This window comes from Patiria miniata, unplaced genomic scaffold (genome assembly GCF_015706575.1).
Source record: "Patiria miniata isolate m_02_andy unplaced genomic scaffold, ASM1570657v1 HiC_scaffold_5, whole genome shotgun sequence".
In the NCBI taxonomy this organism is placed as follows: domain Eukaryota; kingdom Metazoa; phylum Echinodermata; class Asteroidea; order Valvatida; family Asterinidae; genus Patiria; species Patiria miniata.
This window is the reverse complement of record NW_024037072.1, coordinates 19681854-19704172: the sequence shown is the minus strand read 5'-3', so window position 1 is coordinate 19704172 and position 22319 is coordinate 19681854. Positions and strand designations below refer to the sequence as shown.

At 40.7% G+C, this 22319-nt stretch overlaps 1 protein-coding gene across 2 annotated transcripts in view; it reads right to left on the bottom strand.

Moving 5' to 3' along the window:
* Positions 1 to 12475: 12475 nt before the first annotated feature.
* LOC119740612 (synaptotagmin-1-like) overlaps positions 12476 to 22319 on the bottom strand; it is a 37932-nt gene continuing 28088 nt past the window's right edge. For both annotated transcript variants that reach the window (XM_038215972.1, XM_038215973.1), the window contains exons 4-9: positions 19876 to 20001; positions 18415 to 18582; positions 17043 to 17216; positions 15580 to 15700; positions 14841 to 14974; positions 12476 to 14157 (exon numbers count right to left, since the gene is read on the bottom strand). In XM_038215972.1, the coding sequence (XP_038071900.1) occupies positions 13972 to 14157; positions 14841 to 14974; positions 15580 to 15700; positions 17043 to 17216; positions 18415 to 18582; positions 19876 to 20001 (909 nt within the window). In that variant the 3' untranslated portion in view covers positions 12476 to 13971. The remainder of the gene's footprint in view (positions 14158 to 14840; positions 14975 to 15579; positions 15701 to 17042; positions 17217 to 18414; positions 18583 to 19875; positions 20002 to 22319) is intronic.

Here is a 22319-nt window from a genome sequence, read left to right as displayed (position 1 = left end):
GCACGTGATTTACATTTAAAAAAGTACATTTTTAAAAGTATATCTTTACTTCGAGCTAGCTAATACCATGGAGCTATAAAACACCAACGTTCCCTCGTGCCTTTACAACATGTACTTCCAATGATTTTGACGATTCCTTGCAGTTATTGATAAGAAGGGAGGTCCAAGGTACAATCCATTATTCATATTAAAGTTTCGCCCTATGTAATTGTTTAGTTTTTGGCATTATTTTGTTTAGCTCACACAAAGAGAATCAACACGCCCGTTAGGATATCAAAATAAAACATCGAGCTCTCAGTATTAATATCATACCAATTCAAACTACAGAACTGGTATGACAAACAGTAGCAATGAATGAAAGTTAAATACCCCGATGACACTGCAACAACAGAAACCAAGTAATCTACGCAAACAAACCACGGCAAGAACACTACGGATAACAGTTAATTCGAAAACATAAAGCAACAAAGCGCAGAAAGGACAATACGGAAAATGTATCTTTCAAAATACATGTAATCATTTCGTTGATTAAAAATCGCCAGGTCTTTGGGCTTCTTTTGTTTCGCTTAGTTTATCTCGACTTTGTAGTGTTAAAGGGGAAAAAAGGAAATTGTTGTCATCACTTGTATTTCGGATGTAATGGCTTTAATTCTTGGTTTCAGATGACTTGCTACAAATTACAAAGTTACAGTGAGATAACTTAATGAATGTTTTTTTGTATTTTGGGACCGATATTTACAATTTTTGTTCGAAACTTTTGATGGCTCCATCACAACCACCAAATAGACGTAAGATTACCCCTTTTTGTCCAATCTTATCAAACACACTTTCTCAGAAGGAGGAAATTTAAGCTCTTTGCACTGTGGTCCCATTTTTCCTATTGTGACAACCAGTAGGAATTATGCACCTATCAATTGCCCCCCCCCCCCCCTCCGCATTGCCCCAGGTATTATGTTGGGGTTTGGTCACGATTTGCAAGCCCCTGGCTGGGGATTTAGGAAACTAGGCAGTTAGTAACAGGGCGTTCCACCCATGCATGTTGTAGAATGAGTGCGTTCGATTACTTCGCCCGGCTTACTCGCGCCTGACTCCTCGCGTGATGACAGACATGCGCAGTGGAGAAACGAACGGTTTCGAGTAAAGTTTCGTGCAAGAGCTGGAAAGTTGAACAGTTTGACATGACACAGGCTGCATCCGAATCAACTGTCTAAAGCTAGGTCTAGGTCCACGCCCATTGAAAATACGCGGGGACACGCTGACGTAGCCGTAGCTCTGGAAGCCCGTTTTCGTACACGGCCTGAGGCGCCCGCCGGACGTCACGTTGGCAGCCATGTTTATTGCATGGCCTTATAGGATACTTACCCCAGTAACCGGCTCGGCGAGTCGGTTACTTGGGCCAGGCTCGAGTAAGCGCGAGAAATCACGTGAGAGATAAATCGAACGCTGTCGCGCTTGCACGAGTAAGTGCGGGGGAAGTAATCGAACACACTAATTGTCACTTATTATGTTTCCCCGGGGTGCGATTTGATTACTTCAAAAGCGACAACCCCCACATTTGGGGTGGGGCAGCCGGGGGTGGGGAGGGATGGATGGGGTTAATTCATAGGTGCATTAAGGACGAGCAAACTGTCAAATGCAATACCCACCTTGAACACTCGGCTTTAATATTCTCAGCTTAATCCCAGACTGAGGCACACCATGTGGACCCAATTCTCTCATCGTGTTCAGCACCCGTAGCTCCTGGCTGTAAGCAGCCATCAGCATTAAGAGGAGAGCCGTCAATAGTGCAAGTACAAGCACATGCGCCATCTTGGATCCTTCAAACTAGGGTGTGTCCTCAGTCAATGAGTGCGGAAATCGATCCTCACAACCAAAGCCCTATAGGAACTTGAACTGTTAACAAGATCGCGCGTGCCTGACTCGACTGTGAAACAGCTTCCCAGCCTTGTCATCTTTTACTGATCAGCTAGTTCTTGCTCAAGCGCATTTTCGTTGTTCAGATAATGATTGGCACGTAATTAAGCACCGATGTAGTTGAGATTTTATCTGTTTCATTTTCCAATCGATTTTTTTTTTGCCCCGAACTGATTATACAGCATGAGATTGTCTACAATTTTACGCATTGGTATGCTGCAACGCTGGTCACAGGGATGAATTATTACATGTATATATAAACTCCAATTTTATCAAAATGTTAACCAGGCAAAAATTTATTTCCATGGCTGTGAATTTGTGACAACTTTTGAACCATAATCAGACTAACAGACCGTTTGGTTCATTTTCATTGTTTGTCACTTGCAACAACTCGTCAAGAGTCGTTGTATCGTGTTTTCTGAGCCATTAAATGTATTCAGATTGCATTTTCCGTTTAAAACCTGGTGTTAATGGTTGTTGTAGATTGGAATTTAGCGTTTGATAATTTAAATCGCCGCTATTAACGATCTCATCGTTAAAGATAGTGGTACCCCATAACTACCCCAAAACACGGTTACGTACGAGCGAGAAGACTATTTCCCGCTCGATTCTGATCGGAGCGGGAACCAGTCTACTTAATTATTCTGTACACTGTGAGTAAAATAAAATAGCGTAACCCAAATGTCAGGACTTTTGTTTTAGTGTAGTTCTGCAAAATCTATGATATAAAAGCCCAATTCATAAGCTTTCTTTAGTACATACAAAAATCATTCAAATCACTCAAATGTACTTTTCATGTTACGGAATTTTTATAGTTCTGTCCACGGATCACAAAAAAAGTGTGCGTTCTTTCAGCAAAACGAAAACAATTCACACACGACCCTATATGTGATTTGTTTTCGTTTTTCCGAAAGAACACTTACCTTCTTGTGATCCGTGGACAGAACTTTAAAACGGCGGTTGTGTTTAAAATTCCGTATAAACACGAAAAGTACATGAGTGATTTAAATGATTCTTGTTCTAAAAGAAAGCTTATGAATGGGGCTTTCACATCCCAGATTTTGGAAGTGCTACATGCAGAACTTCACTAAAACAATGGTCCCGACATTTGGGTTTCGGTTTTTTTTTACTCACCCTGTACAGCAACTATTCATAAACTTTATGTGGGCTGATTTTTTCATTCGATGTCTCATCAACTGTTCGGTATCGGTAGTAAAAACGCAATTTAAAAACGCTCCCCTTTACTTTAGGATTAAACTCGATTAATGCACCGATAGTTCTTCCTTATTCAACTTCAATGCGGCAAGCATCGTTATATCGTAAATGAAGTCATGGCATATCTTTCTGCGCATACATTGATGCAAAAGCACTGTGTTGTCGGATGACACGGATTAACAGCTGTGTCTTTCTGGGGGGCATTTGCCTTATGCAGGGGCGGAGGAACCGGGGAGGGGGAAGGGGAAGGGCACCCCCCCCCCCCCCCCCCATTTTCCCGGGCCAACAAAAATGTCCCTCTCGCGGTTATAAAATAAAGCTCCCCCTCAAGATGAAAACAAAACTGCCCTCAAATGCACACGTATGAAAGCATGATCGCGCTACAGATAAAATGGCCTCTTCTCCTGTTATGCAAAACTCTCCTCTCTTAAAATGCCTCTCAAAACACAAGGACCCTCGCGCATTAATAAGACCGTGCACCTCCTCGAGATGGAAAACTACGAAAGCACAGTTAGTGCCCCACTTGCAACAATTAAATTAGGCCCCATCTCAAGATGGAAAACTGGCCCGTGCTCTTCGCTGAACTGGTCATCAAAAGCAACAGTGCCCCTCTCGCGATAAAAAAAGGTCTCTCTACATAACTAGGTACAGATGGACAACGTATTCATAGTTCCTCGTCATATAGGTTTATAGCGAACTGAACGGGACCGCATTCTTTTCCTCCACTTTCACACCGACGGAAGGTGCCCCAGTTTCTAGCCCAGCTAGTGCCTCTTTTTGGTGTTGCGCACCCCCCCCCCCCCCCCCCCCAGTTTGAAAAGCGTTCCGCCGCCCCCGCTAATGACTCACCCCGTCAGAATCGTCGGAGAAAGCGGTCTTCATGACCAACCTTTTTTTTTCATAATAACAGAGAATGTAATCGCGTGATGACATAAACATTGTACATATGCAAACATTAATTCCTGACCTGCAGTCTGGGGCCCCATTGCAATTTACTTTCCATTCAAAGTACATGTATTGCCATTCATGCGAACAAAACCGTGTTAATTCTTTTCCATACCGAAAATCTCAGTCACGCGTTTCCAGGTCGCTGTATTACTAAGTGTTACATGGAACTTTGCTTTTAAATGTTCCGCTTAGACTGTCCAGGCCGAATTCAGAAAGAAATTAATAAGAATTCTGACTGACGGTGAAATCACACCCGAATTATGCAATGTGTCCCGACCCCTAAACGAAACGAGGTTTGTCCAAACATTATTTGCCATATCATTCTAAATTCAGTTATTTTTTTCATCCGTTGCAAAAGTCGTCGACAACATATGACTCTCCTTTGGCTAATTGATTAAGTTTTCAACGGTCGCCCGCCCTAAAAAAATTTCAAGAAAAAAAATGAGTATTAAATGGGACGTCTGCATTTTCGCTAATACACAATGCCCGGAAAGGACTCTCCCGGGGATAGCCAAAATAAATCAAGTGGATTTGGGTTTAACCGTTCATTAATCATTAGTGTTTCGCTAACAATCCTGAATGTTTCACAGAATGGACACGAAATTGCATATTGGCCAGTTTTGGCCATGCAGTCTTGGCCAGTCTTGCATGCTTTGACAAGTACTGGCCAGTAGTTTCCAGTCTTGGCCGGTATAGTAGTGGCCAGTCTTGGCCAGTCTTGGCCAGTAGTGGCCAGTCTTGACCAGTAGTGGCTCGTACATGTATAGTGGCCAGCATTGGAAAGTCTTGGGAAAGTTTTGGTCAGTCTTGCAAGCGTTGTGAAGTTTTGGTCAGTCTTGCAGAAGCCAGTCTTGGTAACCGGTCGTGGCCAGTATTTGCCAGTCGAGGCAAGTAGTGGCCAGTCGTGGCCAGTCTTTGCCAGTCTTGGCCACACTTTTAAAAACATTGATTTAGTGTTGACAATAAGAGTTTTTATAGTGATATCTTTATCAAATCATTTCTCGTACAAGAAAGAATCCACGACAGTGCTTCAAAAACGGGATATCCATGCAGAACGAGATTTTTGCATGTCATCACCTCCACATCGTAAGTCGACTTGGCGAGATAATTTATCTTGACAAGTTGTCATCTCGACTTCAGGAAGTCGACTTAGCGAGATATTTCATCTGGACAAGTCGTCATCTCAACTTCGAGAGGTCATCTTGGCGAGATAATACATCTTGACAAGTCGTCATCTCGACTTCGGAAAGTCGACTTGACGAGATAATACATCTGGACAAGTCGTCATGTCGACTTATGGAAGACGACTTGGAGAGATATTGCATCTGGACAAGTCGTCATGTCGACTTCTGGAAGTCGACTTGGAGAGATAATGCATCTGGACAAGTCACCAAGTCGACTTCGGTAAGTCGTCTGGGCGATACAATTATGTGATTAAGTCGCCTTACTCTCGGCGAAGTGGATGGCACTCATGGAGCGCCGTATTAAACATGGTACTGAGAATGTGTAGTTTGACTACACAGGATGTCCCCCCCCCCCCTCCAAAAAAAAACCACCCACGCAACCTCATACTTCCAATATCCAGGGACCTAAACCATTGACATGTATGGCTAGGAAATTTTGTTAGAAGGAAAATGACACCAAGAACCGCCGATTCGGTTCAGTAGTTTTGATTCCAGCGCCTTTAACCAAAGTCAGGGGTCAAAATAGTCCTTTTGTACTGTGTACGATAAGGCCTAAAAAAGAAGAAGTTATGTTGGCGTAACGGGCCAGAAAAAATAGGGTAGGTAGGTCTTTTTTTTTTTTTTTTTTTTTTTTTTTAATCCCAGCAACGAAAATGACATTAAGCCGGTAGTAGTACACGATAAGAAAAGAAAACAAGGCTACACACAATATTTGTATACTTTTAAACTCTGAGTGACATTTATTTCACTTTTTATGTCTTTCTTTTATAGTTTCTTGTTTTTGTGCAAATAAAAACAAAACTGTCAGATCGAGGAAAATTTAAGGAAGGCATGGTAGACCAAGGCCTGCAGTGTGCTTCAGGACAGATGAGGCATGAAGCCAACTTGCTGTTTTTGGTGTATCTGTAAAATGATATATTAAAAATAAAAACCATGAATTAAGAAAAGTTCTGGCTGTTGTATTGCAGTTTTCAGTATGTCATATTCAAATTATAGGCATAGGATAGGATAGGACATTCAAGCAATATTTACCTTTTACTTTTAGCGTTTAAATGGCCTAGATATCAAAAAGCGGAATCCAAAATCAGACAAAATGTTAGCCGTTTCATCTGCATCGACATCTTTATATGGACCCGATTCTTCCTTTGAAGTTTGTATTTTTAGCACGGTGTAACCCGCTTTTACACCATCGGCACAGCTCTGGGCGATTACCTATACCCCCAGTTCTAGACTCAAATTTATCCGAATTAAACGGTCGAAAATGACCGAAGATCCCCATTTGCCCTTGATGGAAACCTGTACGCTTCGGTATCGGGCCGGGCGCCATGATGCGACGGCGTACGCGCGTAACACCGGGCCGCGCCGCGCCGAGGGCCGGCTGGGTCGCGTCGGCCGCCGGGGTTACAGAATAGTTTACCATTTTTAGAATAAATATATATCAATTGTTATCGTGTAAAATAGTGGAAAATTAATTAAAATAATTTATATTATAATGAACTATTTTTTTTAACATGGAATAAATAGCGAAGTATTTTCAATAGTGTATGTAGCAGTTCGCGCCGTGTAACAGTCTAGGACGAGGCTATACATGTACTGTACATGCATGCATGGTGCATGGATCTCCGCACGCGCACTGCCTGTCCGTAGGCCTGCGCGATCTTCTGCATGTTCGTTGTGTCATGGAGAGGAAGGTGCAAAACATTGTGCACTCCAAAGTTCCACGCGCGCTATCGTCATACAATTGAGGAGAAACGGTCAGAAATGGTTTCAAAACGTATTTAAAATTCATTTCTATAGATTTTAATTATATTTCTTCCCTTCCAAAAAAAAAAAAAATATCCAGGGTCGGCCGCATTTTTAGGGTCGGTCGGGTTACGCCAACATAACACCTTTTTTTTTAGGCCTAAGCCTAACAACCAGAGCTCGACTTTGGTTCTCCAAAATGACGCTGCAATTAAAACTACTGATCGAATCGGGAGTTCTTTGTATCAGTTTCCTAGCAACAAGATTTCCAATCCAAATTCATCAATAACGTAGGCCTCTGAATAGTGGAAGTATGAGGTTGCGTTTTTTGGGGCCACCTTGTGTAAACAGGGGGAAATGAGACCCCCCCCCCAAAAAAAAAATGGGCAACTTGACACCGATCAGTCTTGGTTTTCGTATACTCTTTATTACCAGCTATATACATACAATTTACACCTACTGGGAACAACATGCAATAACTCATCACAAAATATAGCTGACTCCAGGGAACTACCATAATTACATTCTTATCGTTATTTTATGTTTTGTTTAAAAGCTGCAACATTCAAACTGATTTGAGAAGTGATTCACGAAAAAGCCAGATGACGACTTGAAAGAGTCATCAATTATTTGGAAAAGAGCCACATTGCGGGACAACACGTACTTCAGAATAAGGCCGTGTGTTTAAAAAAAAACCCACCTTCAACACAGACTTACTCGAAGTCCGGCACATCTTCCAAACGAAACTTCCCTTAAATCAAGAATATCTTCATAAGATGGTCTAACGGGGCATTCACATGCCAAGTGGATTAATCCTAGAATGGTGATAACATTTGAATACAAATTACTGGCAGTTTTATCAAGACTTTTTAAGTAATTGGTCTGCAAAACCAGTACTGTTCACTACATCGAAGGATTCCTTTCACTCAACTTCCCTTATGATATAATTACTTTTCTTTTAACATTTTACAAATGTTCCACGCAGTACTTATTACAAACTGGAATACAATGAAACGAGAATACCGTGCACAGCGTTGCACACAAACAAAATCTCAAAAATTAGGTGTTTTTTGTGTATTTTAATATACATTTCTAACATTGGCTGCAATTAATAATAATATATATATCACTAATATTATGTGTACGTTAAGCAATATCACAGCAATAAAACACGACCACTGTAGGGTGACACACGGAATACAATATGTAGAGGCATGCTTTTACGGAACAGACAATGGGTATGCCCAGGCATGGGACTTCCCACCTATAGTTTGGTCTCCCAGGTATAGTTTGGGGCCTTTGTAGTACAGTTGGCGTGTAAAATATGCCAGACGATTCCACATCCCTTAATAAATCTCAGGGTATCAGATCTATCCAATATCTGACAGTTTACACGAAGAGCATGCATATTTTCAGTAAAATGCTACCCATGTGGAAATGTTCCCACACTGACATTTTTTGAAGAAACCTAGGAAATGTGTAATTTTTGTCTTGGTCAGCCGTGGTACAAGCATGCATTGAATACTTCCACAAATCTTCCTTAAAATCAGCAGTATTAAATAGTACTTCTAATTTAGAGTCACAACTATTATGGTATTCACAAGTCACAACTATATACAGTCCATATAATATGCCCTACATCAGTAATAAATAAATTGGCAATATCAATTAGTTACAAGTTAATCTTGGAAATTTACTGCTTTATGTTGATAGTACAATTTTGTGTAATTTGCATTTAATGATAAAAACGGGTTAAAAATCAACTTCGAGAAATCTCACGGTAGCCAAGTTGTACGTGAAAGCTGTTGAAGTAGTGACGCAATAGTTATCTCCACATTTGTGCAAAACTTAACCACACGATATGGCTGGGAGCTTTAGGCCAAAAAAAAAAGTCTCCGGTTTCTGGTATGGAGCTTGCCCCAAAAGTGGTGCGGCGACGCGGCTTTGTTTTTGTTTTTTACCTGTTTTTGTTTTTGTTTTTTTTTACTTCAAATGTCGGCTGATGACTGCAAATGGTGCCCGACTAAACTTAGTGCAAATATATGGGAGTCCAGAGAGGCCACATAAAGCTTATTCTCGATCATAACCCCATCTAAAAACACGTTAAAATTGTGCAGCAGCAGAATTCCAGTCAAACCAGTGAGTTTGGCAGTTTTGAGACATCATCTTGTATTGAAAAAAAAACTTTTTCATTTTGCCGACGCGCATGGCTGCGGCGACGCGCGCGCATACCAGAAACCGGAGACTTTTTTTTTTTGGCCTTAGTACAACTTTGATTCTGCTGTACACTATTCTCAACATACTACCACTGTTGACCCACAGTGACCTCCTTCAATGGTAAACGGAGTTGCTTTGTGCAATTGCAGACGCAGTGCTTTTGGCACTGAAGGGGTCCTTTGTGTACTGCAAGCATGGGCGTCGCGAGGGGGGGGGGGGCAAGGGGGGGCACTTGCCCCCCCCCCCCCCTGGAAAAGCAAAAAAAAAAAAAAAAAAGGAAGGAAAAAAAAAAAAAAAAAAAAAAAAAAAAAGAGGCGCGAGGACAAAGTGGTGTAAATTTAATGAGTTGGGGAGGGGGGCAAAATGTCCATGCCCCCCTCTAAAACTGATATATCGAGAATGTGTTGAGAAATACCAGCATTTTTTGGCAAAAAAATTTTTTGCCCCCCTCTAGAAAAAATCCTGGCGACGCCCATGACTGCAAGTACACTGTCTGGTAGCATGCTAGGATTTATCTAAAGCTAGCAACAATTTTCTGCTAGCTGTAACAAGCATTTAGCAATTCAGAGAAAATTCATGTTTTTAAAACTTTACTATGGAAAGTTTAACCTTGCTCCTGAAATCAAATTAAAAGCTGGGTTCAGACTAAATTGACCTTTCGCCGTTTGCGAGTTGGCCACGCCCCTTAGACAACCCTAAGGGAATTGTGTACGTTAAGTTTTGTTAGTCTCAGATGTTGCGCATTCCGCGTCCTTTTGTATATCATGTAATTGGACAATATTTCACAAGCTGCGTTGACGCGATTCTAACGCGATTCTACTGCGATAGGTCAATTTAGAGTCCAGATCATACCCATCAAATTGCGTTTTATGCGTGAGCCAACATTTGCATCACGCTTGGTGGATAATTGCATTTGGCCCAAGTCACATATTACTTCTTTATTTCATTAATAGTTCAATATATCTAGTCATCAAATTCATTTCCCTCCATTATTTCATTAATAGTTTAATATTTCTAGTTATCACATTCATTTCCCTCTTGATTAAAATACTCCCATAACCAATGGACGCCGTGCACATGTATATCCTCAACGGTGTAAACGAGTGGGAATGGTGATGGATTTTTTGTACATAATACGCCAACTTTCTAGCCCCACGAATGTGTCTCAAATACTGGACTTTCTCCGTGTTGTGAGCCACACAGCGACACATGCTACATTGCTTGAAAAGTTGTACTCCCTGAATTTGAAATCTACAGTGTTTTTCAACTTGATATTCACCACAGAATCTTCTTGCCTGGTTAAAAAGCTGGAAAAGTCACATTTCTACATCTGGACGTTTAGTTATCTTGTAAATTTGTGGAAAGTTTGTCTACAATATGTGTAAATGACTGCAGGTTTTTTACAGGATAACTAGACATCTAGAGGTAGGGAAGTTACAGTTTCTTGCTTTTTTTAACCAGGTAAGTAGCTTGCACGGGAATGTCAAGTTGAAAAACAGTCTAGATTTCGAATTCAGGGACTGGCTTTCCAGGAAATTTAGCATGCTTGCTGTGTGGCTCACACTATGGAGGTAGTCCAGTATTTGAGCCACATTTATGGGGCTAGCCACTTCCATGTGCACATCCGTGTACCAACCATCGCGTATGCATTATTCCCCAAACACTGGCACTCGTTCAACAGCACCACCTACTGCGCACTGAATCCATTGACCAATGTTAGGATTTGGATTAATTCCCCTTTAACCTGCAGATACAATGGATTAAACTGTAAACGTAGCAGCATTACAACAATCAAAATATAATACAACCTCACTACGGACAACTAGTGAATTAATAAACATTGCACAAGTTTGGGTTTCTACAATAACACAAACACAACAAATTAGGCTACATACACACGCGCATTTATATAAACTCTTGCACCTACAAGAATTATTTCATGTCATCACTGATTTTTAAAATAAAATTCAACAGGCTGACAGCATGCCTTGGATATTATTCTCCCTTAAACTAAACCCCATTGTTTATGATGTTAGTTCTTTCTAGTTGTGTCAGTACTGATACTGAAACTCAAAAGGGAAAAAAAAAAAAAGGTTTAAACAATTTTTGTAGTTTGAAACTTAGTTTACCTTCACGTATAGGTGGTGGACTCGGCCATAGGCCATGTTCTGTTAGGGACTGTCCCTGAGCAAGATATTTTACTGCAATCGCGGCTGTCCATCCATACGCTAGCTTAGTACCTTATTCTCAAGTTTGTTCACAATCCTTTGACTGTTACAGTAGCTCTTGGTGTGATTGACAACGGGCTTGCCAGCCAAAGGTTCCCGGGAAAGCTCCGGCATAACACAAGGTTATGCATTGCGTACACTGTTTGGTTGTGTCCAAGCAAATGGTCCGAAGAGCAACGCGGCATACCTTGTACATGTACGGAAATTTATGTACATGTATTTGTGCAATCCATAGAGCTATATTAAATTACTAGAGCACAGACTCGTGTACAAAGCGATGTCTGCTGGGCGCATCCATGTTTGTGCACAAACCTACGGAAAACTCGAAATTTTGTATGGTTTTTGTATTCCATACAGGTGCGTTACCAAAACCGAAACGCACGATCAGCAAATGAGCGTGTCATTTTGCTCTAAGCAAACAGCTTAATGCGTGCCCCTATCCGCTGCAGATGATTAACCGTGATTTTGTTTTAAACCATAATGACGCACTTAAGTTGTTTGCGTACATTCTATTTGCGCGTTGCATTTAGAGTACACTTTCAAAATTCAATCCATCTAATTTCATTTATGTTCTACAAACACACACATGAATTCAAAATGTCTGCGCCCAGGACGGCTTCAGAGCGTCTCCACGTGCAAGAATGAGGAGTGAGCGCTCTAGTAATTTAATACAGCTCTATGGTGCAATCGCATAGCAAAGTATTGGAATGCACCTTTTTAGCTTGGAGTTTCCAGGGAGCTGGACAAGACTTGCTTTGATCAAAACACCAAACGAGAGCCATTGTCAGTCACACAAATAGCCTCTGACAACACTCCAAGTTTAAAAATGTTGAAAATTTCAGCTTCTTCTTTTTTCAAAATGACTCACATACCCCTTATTATGATACAATCCCAGCAAACACAATAATTTTTTTTTAACCATTAGACCTGAAACTGATTTCTTTAAACTTTGGTAAGTTACTAGTACAGTGTTATTTTTTTTTATCATTTAAAACCTAGCGGGCTTTCTATTTATATACCGCACGACTAGGCCATTATCTGATTAACTGAGCTACCCTGACGAACTGAATATTGCAGAAACTCAAGCAACACTCTTACTCTACAGCAGCAGCCTTAAATGTTAAAGACACAACTAAAAACATGCACATATACACAAAAATATAATGCAATCTGACATTAACAATTGCCAACAGCACACAACCTGATGAGCGTAGGTGTATGTGTATCTACATAAAGTCTTCATAATAACTCCGCATAGGTTTGTTGAGTCTTTTTTTTTTTTTTTAAGTACGAGATATGGTGATTTACACATTACTGATGCATTGATATACTGTGTGTAGGGAAGGTGTTTGCAATCAACCATTACAGTGGAAATAAAGTTTTAAATAAAAACGAGGAATGTGCTATTTAGGGAATCATGGAAAGTCCTATTAGGATTGGAATGCCATGCATATTTTGGTCGTATAAACAGGTAGCTAGATTTTTTTTTCACAATCTAAGAACATTTGACACATCTAGTGACTAAACAGAATTCTCATATATCTTGTACGCCATGCAGTCACTATTTGTATACAATCTATAACAACAGTTTTATATTATGAATACTGCCATGAAGGCTGAAGACAGGATTACTTACTTCGGTATTTTCTTTTTGTACAGATGTGGCCTGATCGGTTTTTTAAAATTTATTATTACTATGGAATACAGTGGTGTCAAAGAAAGCAAGAATTTGAGGAATTGTCCCGAGGTTGGGCTATCGACAAAATTCTGTGCTTGTGCTCGACATTGTCTTTTAAGTGTTTACACTGCAAGCACAGATCACCAATCCCTGCTAACAGTAAGCGAAGACTCTCCACTAACATTAGCAGAAAACTGTGTGCTTACGCTAAGCGCATCTCACGGGTTAGCAACAAATCCTGGCTTATGCTAGCCATTCTCTCCTCATAGTGCTATCACAGGTCACTAATCTCTGCTAACAGTAAGCGAAGACTCTCCACTGAAATAAGCAGAAAACTGTGTGCTGACGGTTAGCATATTTCACCGGTTACCAACAACCTTTGGCTCATGCTAACCACTATCTTCCAAAGTGCGAGCACAGATCAGCAATCTCTGCTCAGAATAAGAGACAAGTCGCAACTTACAATAGCAGAAGACTGTGTTCTTACGCTAAGCATATTACAAGGGTTAGCAATACATTTTGGCTGATGCTTACCATTATCTTTTAAAAGCACTAGCACAGACCACCAATCTCATGCTTACCTAGTAAGCATGCTGACAGTAGGTACATATTTCATGCGTTAACAAGTAGTTCTGGCTCAGGCCTATGCATTTCTTTACAAAATTCAAACGACAAGACAATTCCTCAAATTCTTCCTCAGAATACAACTGGTTGAAGCACTTGCTGATCAGGTAACATCACACGAAGCAAGCTAAATGCTTCAGAGTTAGTTTATATCCAGTAATGGTTTCCCTAGAATACTTAATGGATACGTTTGGGTTGGGTTTTTATGTTGTTGTTTTTTTTACTTCCCCTCATCCATATCCTGCAGTGTGTGCCACTGTGCGATGGGTCGTCGCGGGGATGCCAGCATGTCGCTCCAGTGGCGGAGCCCGGCCCCCGTGGCATTGCAGCCCAGGACCACCTTGCCGATGGGCTCACTGCTTCCCATGCGATCGTAGTCCACCACGGTCACCACCAATGTGACTTTCTGCAGATGGAAAAACGAGAGAAGAAAAATCCCCACTTGGTATCAACAGAAACAGACTCTGTATTCACATCAGGATGTGTCAGTGGAAAGGTTTGGCGAAAAAGAATTCCAAACAAAGATTTTTCCAATGGGAAAAGTAACTCTTTTGAGTATACATTATTCCATTCGTGTGAATATTCCTTAGGGTGAAAATAAAGGACAAATTAAACGGCTACTACAGGATTCCCAAGACGTTAGTGCGAGCAGGCGCGCTGGTCTAATCATACAGGCATGCAACTTGGAAGAAACCAAAAAACGAGGAAGCTCTAATCTTTACAAGACTTTGTACAGTGTTTTTCAATTTTGAATGGCATCAGTGTGAAATGAAAAACGAGGAAATCAGCTGATCCGAGGACAAGTTGCATGCCTGATCATGCCGTTAGAAATGCACGATCCACTATCGATCACTTGTATCTCGGGCCAAGACCACCGTTTTATTGGCAGGAGGTCAATTCTGGGTTAACCTTTGTAAACAGCGATCCGATTGGTCAGATATGGTCAGTCCATATTTGGAAGTGTTCATGAATAATTGATTTCACGTGTTCAAAATAGAACAGATATGGACTCCGTTCGATACGGTACCATCTTAGGGCGTACGCGAGTAAGACTACCCGGGCCAGCAAGGATGGGCTCGGTCCACATACCTGGATCTGCTCAAATGGAACCTCAAACCCAAAGGACTCATTGTAGTAGGGGTTGAGCGTCCTCTTCTTTATTGTTGTCTTCTTCTTCTTCATCCGCTTGTTGTTCATGTACAACGAGATCTTAACGTACGGATCTGTCAAACAGAGAAATATAAAATCAAGGGAATATTTAGGGTAGTGGCATCTTTGCATTAAGGTTACTTATATTTACAAGTAAAAGCATTAGAGTACAACAGCAACTTCTAAGGACAGGGTAAATTTCAAAGAGTTGCTTTGCATAAACAAATTCGTAAGGACAGAAATTATTAAGTAAAACAGGTAAATATTATCAGTGCTAATCAACACAAGTACCAATGTTTTTTGGTACATGAACAAGTTTTGTGCACGGACAACATCAATTTAACCAGTTTACGCCGGGATTATTTTGACAAGAACGGAACGAGGCCCGGGATTACTTTTCACTCGACCTCAATGCCAGGCGGGTTGAAGCCATCATCCTTGGGCAGCACACTCATATTTCCGGACTTGCTCGCTGCAAGTGGGTCGCTGACAGATATTTCCGGCCTCGCTCCCTGCGTGTTTATCTGTCATCCGTTCCGAATACCGCAAAACTTTTGCGTGCATACACGGCCTCCAGCGCAAACTGGTTAATCATCAAAGCTACAAAGTTGGAGACTTGGATTATTGCCATGTGTTCAAGTGACATCATCTGTTCTAACCAATGGTGTTTTGCACCCACCTGAGAGACCACCGACGTCCATCTTCTTGAGATTCTTGGCCTCCAGGATGACCACGGTCAGCTTGCCTGCCGTCGGCACGTAGCGTAGTGAGAAGCAGATGTCGCCGAGCTCTGACTTGCCCTTTAAGGGACACAAACATCACCATTAGAAAAGTCTATATAATACAATAATAATAATGCAGTTCTTATATGGCGCTTTATACCAAAGGTCTCAAACCACTTTACAATTATTACATGTACACCTGTTCATCAAGCCATGAGACCATTTTCTGTACAGCAGCTTGAGATCAGTGCAATCATCACGACAGGGTCTACATTCATCCACATATACTACACGGCCCGTGGTGCCTAGGGGTCAGAGGATGGTCACAGAGAGGTCATTCTCTATCTGTGCCCCTAACTTCTGGAATGACCTTCCATCAACCATCAGATTGGCTCCTAGCCCACAAACATTCAAACGCCACCTGGTTGGTTCATGTCTCATATTTTTGGTATCCCCACAATTTACATGTATCTCATTACGCTTTTTTTAGCTGTGGTGAGCAGCTTAACAAATTATTATGTCTCTCCATTAGTTAGTTAGTCAGCTAATTAGTTAGTTAGTAATAAACATTGCTCCTACATATTTTGACTGATTTCCAACAAACTTTGTCAAAAGTATCAGTAGCCCAGCCCCAACATGTCACATGACCTAACTGGGGTTAAAGGTCATCATGGGGTCACCGGGGTGCAGAACTAATTTTTTTTTAACTCAAAACACTACTCCTTCCAGAAATTACATGGCACAATCACGTGACTCATGTATGAACACAAATTTGTTGGCCCACAGCTTCAGACATCCAATCGAGCTTGTTTGTACATATCGCAAAGCGCAATGATCATTGGTTTGGAATTGCTCATGCAAGTGCTGGTATATATTACTATTATTAGCTGGTCTCTATTTTCACAAATACCCATTTATACTCCTTGGTGGATAAATTCAAAATTTTGAAGTAAAGTGCCTTGCCCAAGGACACAAGAACTACAGGGTAAAACCTATTGCAAACTTTTGGGCCATGGTGAGACTTCAGCAAGTCTTATTCATAATATGGAATTTTGTGTCGGGGTGATGTAAATCAAATTAGGTTTTGCCCCTTCACGGATGTATAAACACTGTATACTCAGTGTGTTACCTCCCGAGTGAACGTTGGAAAAAATCACTCGGGTGGGACTCGAGCCCTGGACCTCCTGCTTTCTAGTGCAGACTATTCATCTTATGAATAGTTAATGCGGTACCCGCTGCTAATATACATCAGATTCGAACCAGCCAAGTCTTATTCACTTGAGACAGTGAGTCAGTGAATCAGAACTTGAATCAGAACTTGAGTCAGCAAGTCAGCAAGTCACCGAGTCAGTCAGGTGCAAATATGACTATAGGCTGGCCGCTCAGGTACCAGCCAAACAGGTACTAAGGAAGTCAATACCTCTCCGCCAGGCACTTCGGCACTCTGTAGGTCCCTCCATTCCTCCACCACGCTGCCCAGGTCAACCTGGCTCAGCTTGACCTTGACCTCACCGATCTGGTCGTGCCGGGAGAAGCGGTCAAAGTCAAAGATGGCGAAGACCAGTGTCTTGCTGGCGATCTCGCTATACGGAACCTGCAACAACAATGGGTTGGGAGAAATTTTGACATTGTAAGAACGTCGAAGGTTTGAGATACAACTTGAAAATATGTTTGTATACCGGTACTTAGTCCTAACCCTCCCAGACTCATTAAAGTCAGCCAGATGTTTTTGTGAAAATTTTGAAGGACTTAAGAAAGGCCATTTTTTCCTGAGTAGTTTATGATGCTCTTTGAAAGTCTGCCATGGGGTTCTTGTGGTTGACATTGAAAAATCCTGAACTGCCAGTGAAGGTTAATATATTTAATACAATAGTTACACATCATACGTAAAAAAGGGTAAAAAATAAAGCAAATCAAGAAGACAACTTACTGGAATAGTTAGAAATATTTAAAACAAATGTGAAGGATATCTAAGATATGGGTCATGCTATAAATTTAGGGTCCAAAATGTGACATATTTTTCCTGTCACTGTTATCTCAGATTTTTGCAATTTACCATTCAAACTGACTTACAAACTAATTCCTATTTGTTGGGTAGGTTCTTTACTTCACATAACAACTCTCATAAGTACCGGTATGCATTAAGGAGTGCATCAGAATCATAGATGTCAGATGTAACAGGAACAGGAAAAGAGTGGACCCCAAATTAATAGAATGAGCCACATACTCACGCTGTCTCATATCATTCAAATGGGTAAATATTTGTAACAAGCTTTGGAGCGACGGCATCACAGGTGTACTGGTGAAAGCTACCTGGCTGTGGGAACCTTCCTCAATCCTCCAAACTCCTTCACCATGATAAGGGGCGAAGGTAGCAATAAGATTAAGATTTACGGTAGCACCATGTGACAAATCTCTTCAACGAGTTTGTGAGGTTCTGAAAAGGACTGGGGGAAACTCAACGTTTCAGACAGTATGCTCCGACAGTATTGTCTCCTGATGACGGGCAGAGCATACTGCCCAAAACGTTGAGATTCCCCTGGTTCTTTTCAGAATTCCACAAACTCACAAAAGAGATTCGTCACATGGTGCCACCATAAATCTTTATCCTTCACTACGCACAAACCCAATGGCACATTCTTTTATATTTCAACTGTCCAAAGGGCATCAAATCCTGTGTGCAAGAATGGTGGCTTTGCTACATTCCTGGAACATCCTCTAACCTCTTGAAGGATTTTAAAGGCCCTAGGAGTGTTACGGTTAAGATAATGTTTGAGGCAAGAGTAACGCACCTTGAACGTGAAGGTCTCGTTAAACACCGGGTTGAGTGTCTTCCGATGCACCTTGGTCTCGTATTTCTTCTTCTTGTCAGGCAGGAGGTACACTTTGACGTAGGGGTCGGACGTCCCGGAGAAGTCCATCCCGGGCAGGTCGGCTGCTTGGGCAACTGTGACATTGAGCTGTCAAGACAGAAACATCATCAGGGTATTTATTATCAAAAGACCTTTGATGAAATACGCAGTACTAAACTTATCAAATAAACCACAAAGGGAAACTGACTTCATAATTAATATAAAGTTGAACGAAGAAATTGACTTGAGCAGGTTCGAACCTGCGATCGCCATATCACCGTACCAGGGTTCTAAACAACTGAGCCTTCAAGCCTTCACGGCTGAGCATAAACAATACTAAATCCGGCCTAAGACCTTGGCACAGTGCATCCTTCAAAATCAGCCACACCTTCTTGCCATACAGCCTCAATCCTTGCAAAATCCTCCATTTAACAACTAACTTGATGAAGTTTTAGCTCTGTGAATGCTGTACATTCTGAGTAAACAATATTCTAGGATCTCAATTTCAATTCAAACGTTGCCGAGCTTTTTAACGGTAATTTGGTCACTTAATTTTTGGATAGCTGCAAATGATCTACTCTACATTGTACCTTTAAGGCAGCATTTGTATGCAGTTATTGTATTCATTTATAGTTGTCCACATGCAGTGCATGTACATGAGCTTTAGTTGTTATATTTCTGATGTTTACAACATGTACTCATCAATCTGAACTTTCTTTTTGCTGGTACATTTTTTGATGGTTCAGGGATTTTTACAATGACAAGATGCCCTGCCCAGACGTCTGATGTCTGGAATAGTCACTTGTACAGGTTTATTCATAGAAAAAGTATCACGATACTGATATTCATATCGCGATTCGCAAACCATGTCGTAACATTGATCAGGGATGCCAAATGGGTTTTTGCTCCAAGGCATGAACAAATTTGACGCGGAAGGCGGCAAGCACGCACAAAACGTTCGCAATACACCATGAACACATCGCAATACCACTGAACACACTGCAATATGTCTACTACGAACTTACAATTCATATCATTGGTGTATCGAGCTAGCACAGCGATTGACCTATCGCCATTTGCGAGTTAGCCACGCCCCTTAGACAACCCGTGGAATTTGTGTACGCTAAGTTTTGTTTGTCTCAGAATTTGCGCGCTGCATCCATTTGTACATCATGTAATTGGACAATATTTCACAAGCTGCGACGACGCGATTCTACCGCGATAGGTTAATTACCATGGAGCATCGCATGCACAACTTTTTCTCTACGCATGCTACACGAGGATTTATTTTTTCCGGCCGGTGAAGGGATGGAATGTCTGAATTTGTTTTTCCAAAACATGAAAAGGCCAGAATTCAGGCTGCCGCGTGAATTCCTGATTCCAGTGGCCTTACACCCTCACCTTCCCTTCCTGGAAGTCATAGTCCAGGGAGAATTGTAGTTTGCCCAGTTTAATCTCCGACTTGACGGAATCCGTGTCACCGTCTTCGTCTGCGCCGTTATCCAAATCTTCCACATCGGGCTGAACCTGGTACAGGGAGTGAAAACAATTGTTATTCATGAAAATTAATGATTCAATACCATGAAATTGATGTTATTTAGGCACTTGTAATGCAAAGGATGTGAAGTAGACTTTGAAACGATTACAAATAACCACAAGAGATCAGGAGTTGCTACTAGGGACAAATAGGTCTGTTTGAAAGCTTGGATTAATTGGAATTAATAAACCTTCAATCGATTGAAATGTGGTATCAAAATCATTGATCTGCACAATTCTTGTGTGTTATAATAAGCGATTAAAGAGGTTGTGGAATGCTCGAAGACATTTCCGTCATTTTTCGGTTATATGTAGTCTAAGGTGTGATGAAGCAGGTGTGTTGGGGGCAGCAAACAAAACATAGTAAATCGTGACGTAATAAACAGCACTCCTGATGCAGCGTAGTATAAACGAGTCCTGTTTATTATGTCACGATTTACTATGTTTTGTTTGCTGCCCCCAACTACAACTTTTACACAAATTGCACGTTCGGGTCGAAACAGGACCAGAAAAACAGCTCTCAAAAGTACCTTATGTACTCATTTCATGACAGACACAATAGTCGTTTTTATTTCATCACACCTTAGGCTACAGATACCCGAAAAATGACGGATGTGTCTTCGAGAATTCCACAACCTCTTTAAAGGCTGTGATACATGGCATCGGCCCACATCTATATATTGCTTGATATCTTTACAGAATCCAGGTTTTTACTAAAACTTGGTTTTTACTAACCACTGGTTTTCAATGACGAAATAGTTTTTGAAAATAAGGTGTGATCCTTCTAAACCACATGGACACTGAATATGTAAAACACACGACATTTTTTGGTGGGGGCGGTGGTGATATTTCTTAATGTTCTTGTTTTTAGAAAAGATAACAGCTTTTCAACGCCTATAGCAGTATTTTCATTTTTTTTCATTCTTAAAAGAGTCGACAAAATATATCAATTGAAATCATTTTAAATTATATCTTAATATCTTGTGAAGTAAACAGGTTAAGCATAAAAACAAACCACTGTACAGTTACGGAAAATTCACATTTACGTGCATGCATCTACTGTATACTTATTAATCTGATATTTGTGTTAGTATAACATACATTTGTACATTTAGGGTACTAACAAAACATGTAAATATAAGTTTCCACATGTAAATGTGCATGAACATGTACAAGTAGTACAGTACATGTCTACAATGTAGACATTGTACATGTTGTACATCACGTACATTATGTACGTGATGTACAACATGTACAACGGTACATTCATGAAAAACGTACCCTAATTTTATTCTACATATGTATGATTAAAAAAACCAAAAAAAACCTGCATGCTTATTATTAGGTTTTTTTGATTGGGTGATAAGTATTACATGTACCGGTAGTGCCAATACACAATTGTACCTTGTAAAACCAAGTTCAATATTAAAGGTTACGAAAACCACTGGAATTTACAATTACATTGTACCCAAATTATATGACGTGTTAATCAATTTGTCACAAATTGTCTCTGTACCGAACGTGCGAACATGTACATATTTGTATGCAAGCTTTTATTATGTTCTCCCTAACCATGAATATACATGTACAAGTACATGTAACTGGCATTTGTGATGTGTGGTTTGATTTTTAAAAAACCAAACCACATCTGAAGCGATAATTAAGTTATACAAATCGGGCCATAAATATTCATATACGATGCAAAGCACCGAGGGTCTTAACAAATGCAAGCCATCAAATATTAAACTTCAATGGCACCTAATGCCAAATACAATAGCACATCACAGCCATTCAAAGCTGAGGCGTCATGCGCATATATATGTAGATGTTTGCATGAGTGGCATGCGTACATGTGTGTAATAAAAACAAATGGAAGGCATTCATAAATACTTAAACAAGGCAATGTATATAGTCATGCATAGTGAAGTGTAGCTGCTTTATGCACAAGCTTCTCTATCAGTGGAAAGATTCCACTAGTGAAACGACCTGCTCCTGAAATGGTCAGCATAATAATGGCTACTTGTCATTGTAGACTCCATGTCAACTGCATATATTTGCATAAATTATTTTATCAGCAGGATGCAGTGTTTGTATAGTCTGTCACACATCAATGAGGTATATGTGACACTACCCAAACTACATGAAATGATAATCATAATCAAGGGGATATTGCAGCATCCATGTCAACTGCATACATGTATATTTGCATAAATTATTTTATCTGCGGGTGTCTGTCTGTCTGTCCAGTTTTTCCTACATATCTTAAAAATTATGACAAACATGTACTTTACAATGAATGCATTGACTAC